General features: G+C 45.2%; 1 protein-coding gene across 1 annotated transcript in view; it reads right to left on the bottom strand.

Annotated features, from left to right (window-relative positions):
• LOC125310497 (rap guanine nucleotide exchange factor 6-like) overlaps positions 1-2,500 on the bottom strand; it is an 89,427-nt gene that overhangs the window by 66,871 nt on the left and 20,056 nt on the right. The window contains 1 exon segment of the mRNA XM_048267983.1: positions 38-107. Within this exon segment, the coding sequence (XP_048123940.1) occupies positions 38-107 (70 nt within the window).

The following is a 2,500-nucleotide window of genomic DNA, read 5'->3' as shown; positions in this document are numbered from 1 at the left end:
TTTCTAAGCCAGAGGGTGGGCCAGCTGGAGTACTCACCACAATCATTTCGGACGGCTCTAAGGTGATGCATTCACAGCCTCGTCGTCCACCCAGCTGTTTCCCGAAGCTGCGCAGGAAAAAACAAGAGGGTCAAGCACAGAGCACAGAACACAGAAAACATGCTCCTACCCCTCCGCTCATACAAGCAAACCCATTACAGAGGAACACACCCTCCTACCCCTAGACCCACACCAGCAAACTCACTCAAACACACAAATATCCGTAGTTCCCACCCACTCACGTAAAAAAGTAATAATAGATTCTCCCTGACAGAATTCGATTCTTATATTTTGTGGTCATCGCATGGTATGAAACATGGGGTAAAAACATGAGGGTGAACCGCCTAAGTCTGTTGATCTATCTTCTGTTTGGCTTGAGGTCTGAATCGACCAGCTGCTTTTCCCTTTAGGCTAGTGAGGGTCATGTTTAGCTGTGACCTCATGCATGCCTTTTCATTGATCGACACAGGTCTTAACCATGCTCTTGACTTTACTCCAACAAAATCCCTCCGAGGGATTCTGTGTCATCTACAGGTACATGGCAAAGCTCCCTGTCCAATACTCAGAGATTATCTCCAAACACAGAGGACACTGGCATTCAAAATAGAAAAAGCAAGTATGGTCATTCTATTCATCACAGTGGAGCGTTGCGGTTGTATTCTGCATTATGTTGTATTATATTAATTAGGCTTGACTGTCCATTAGCCACTGTGGGAAGTTCCCAGCCAACTGCACATGGAATATAACATTATTTCCTGTGTAAAGCTGAAATGAAGTACATTTAACATCTCTACACCATTGCATCAGGGTAATTGTGGGGAGGGAAGGGGGGCTGTGGCAAATGTACCAGTGCTCCCATTAATACTAGAAAACATGGGCACTCAAGTGTTGTAGTGCAGTGGCTTTACGAGAGAGTCTAATTATGAATGTGTGTGTGTGTGTGTGTGTGTGTGTGTGTGTGTGTGTGTGTGAGAGAGAGAGAGAGAGAGAGAGAGTGTGTGTGTGTGTGTGTGAGTGAGTGAGTGAGTGAGTGAGTGAGTGAGTGAGTGAGTGAGTGAGAGAGAGAGAGAGAGTGTGTGTAACGAGGAGCCTGGGAAAGCCAGTGATCCACATCACGAGTGCTGGAAAGAGAAACCCAAAAAGTCTCTTTCATCTCAGCGCTGCTTTAATCATGACTTGGTGCAAGGGCACATTTCTAAGCAGTTTCTTTTTTTACTCTAGAAAAGGAGGGAAACTAGAGAGGCAGAGGCCATTACTGATGCTGATGCCCATGAGAGCACTGTACCGCTGTCTATCTAGACACAGCAAATATCACCGAAATGTGAAAAAAAAGAGAGAGAGAGAAAGAGAGAGAGTGAGAGAGAGAGAGAGAAAGAGAGAAAGAGAGAGAGTGAGAGAGAGAGAGAGAGAGAGAGAGTGAGAGAGAGAGAAAGAGAGAAAGAAGGAAATAAACAATAAACGGCAAACAAAAGAAGGAAAAAAAGAAAGCCATAAAGATGCAGGGCAGGGCAGAGGTGTCTATCTCAGGCAGATAGCAGTGCATTGTCATGCGGCTGAATATCATTTACCCGACTCGGAATATAAATGAGAGTGTGGACGCAACTGGCCGGTTGTCTCCTGCTCCTTCCACTGTCTGTGAGCTGAATGGACTCATCTGAATGGGTCTTTCTTTTTTCATCCTTCCTTGACTTTCTCTCTATCTATTCATCTCTCCCTCCCTCCAATTCTCTTTTTTTTCTACACCCCCAAAACAATCACCACACACAGACACACACACACACACACACACTTGACACACACACACACACACACACACTTGACACACAATCTCTTTCTACATGGAGAACTAAAGAGCTGTCTAGGTAAGGTGCAGGTCACCCTGCCTGCCTAACATAACAACTCTCTATACTCTAGTGTAGAGAGGCTGCACTGCGTCTGTGAGCTGTGTAAAGGCTCTGTCAAAATACACAGTATGTCAGCCTCTGCTCTTCACTTTCTGTACCCACAGACATGGACATCATTTAAATATCAGGTCTATGTATATATACACATGCATATACTGTATATATATATATATATATATATATATACTGTAGAGAGAGGAAGAGAAGAGAAGAGAAGAGAAGAGAAGAGAGGTTTGCAGTCTTCCTTAAAGTAATTTTTTCAAAATATTCTAATCTTCGGCCATTTCGTTCACACAATTACAACTGACCAAGGTATGGACAAGCCTTGAGCAACTGAAGGCTGAAGGGAACGAAGCCCTCAGCCTGTGGGGTGTACCACAGTGACCACTGCACTGCCTCTCACAAGACAGGAGCTCTCGCTCTCTCTCTCGCTCCCTTTCTTTCCCCCTCTCTCTCTCCTCTCTCTCTTGCTCCCTTCTCTCCCTCTCTCGCTCTCTCTCACTCCCTTTCTTTCCCCCTCCCTCTCTTCTCTCTCTCTCTCACTCTCTCTCTGACAG

Source organism: Alosa alosa, chromosome 2 (genome assembly GCF_017589495.1).
Source record: "Alosa alosa isolate M-15738 ecotype Scorff River chromosome 2, AALO_Geno_1.1, whole genome shotgun sequence".
In the NCBI taxonomy this organism is placed as follows: Eukaryota; Metazoa; Chordata; class Actinopteri; order Clupeiformes; family Clupeidae; genus Alosa; species Alosa alosa.
Note: the sequence above shows the minus strand (reverse complement) of the source record. Positions and strands in the feature narration are given on the sequence as shown.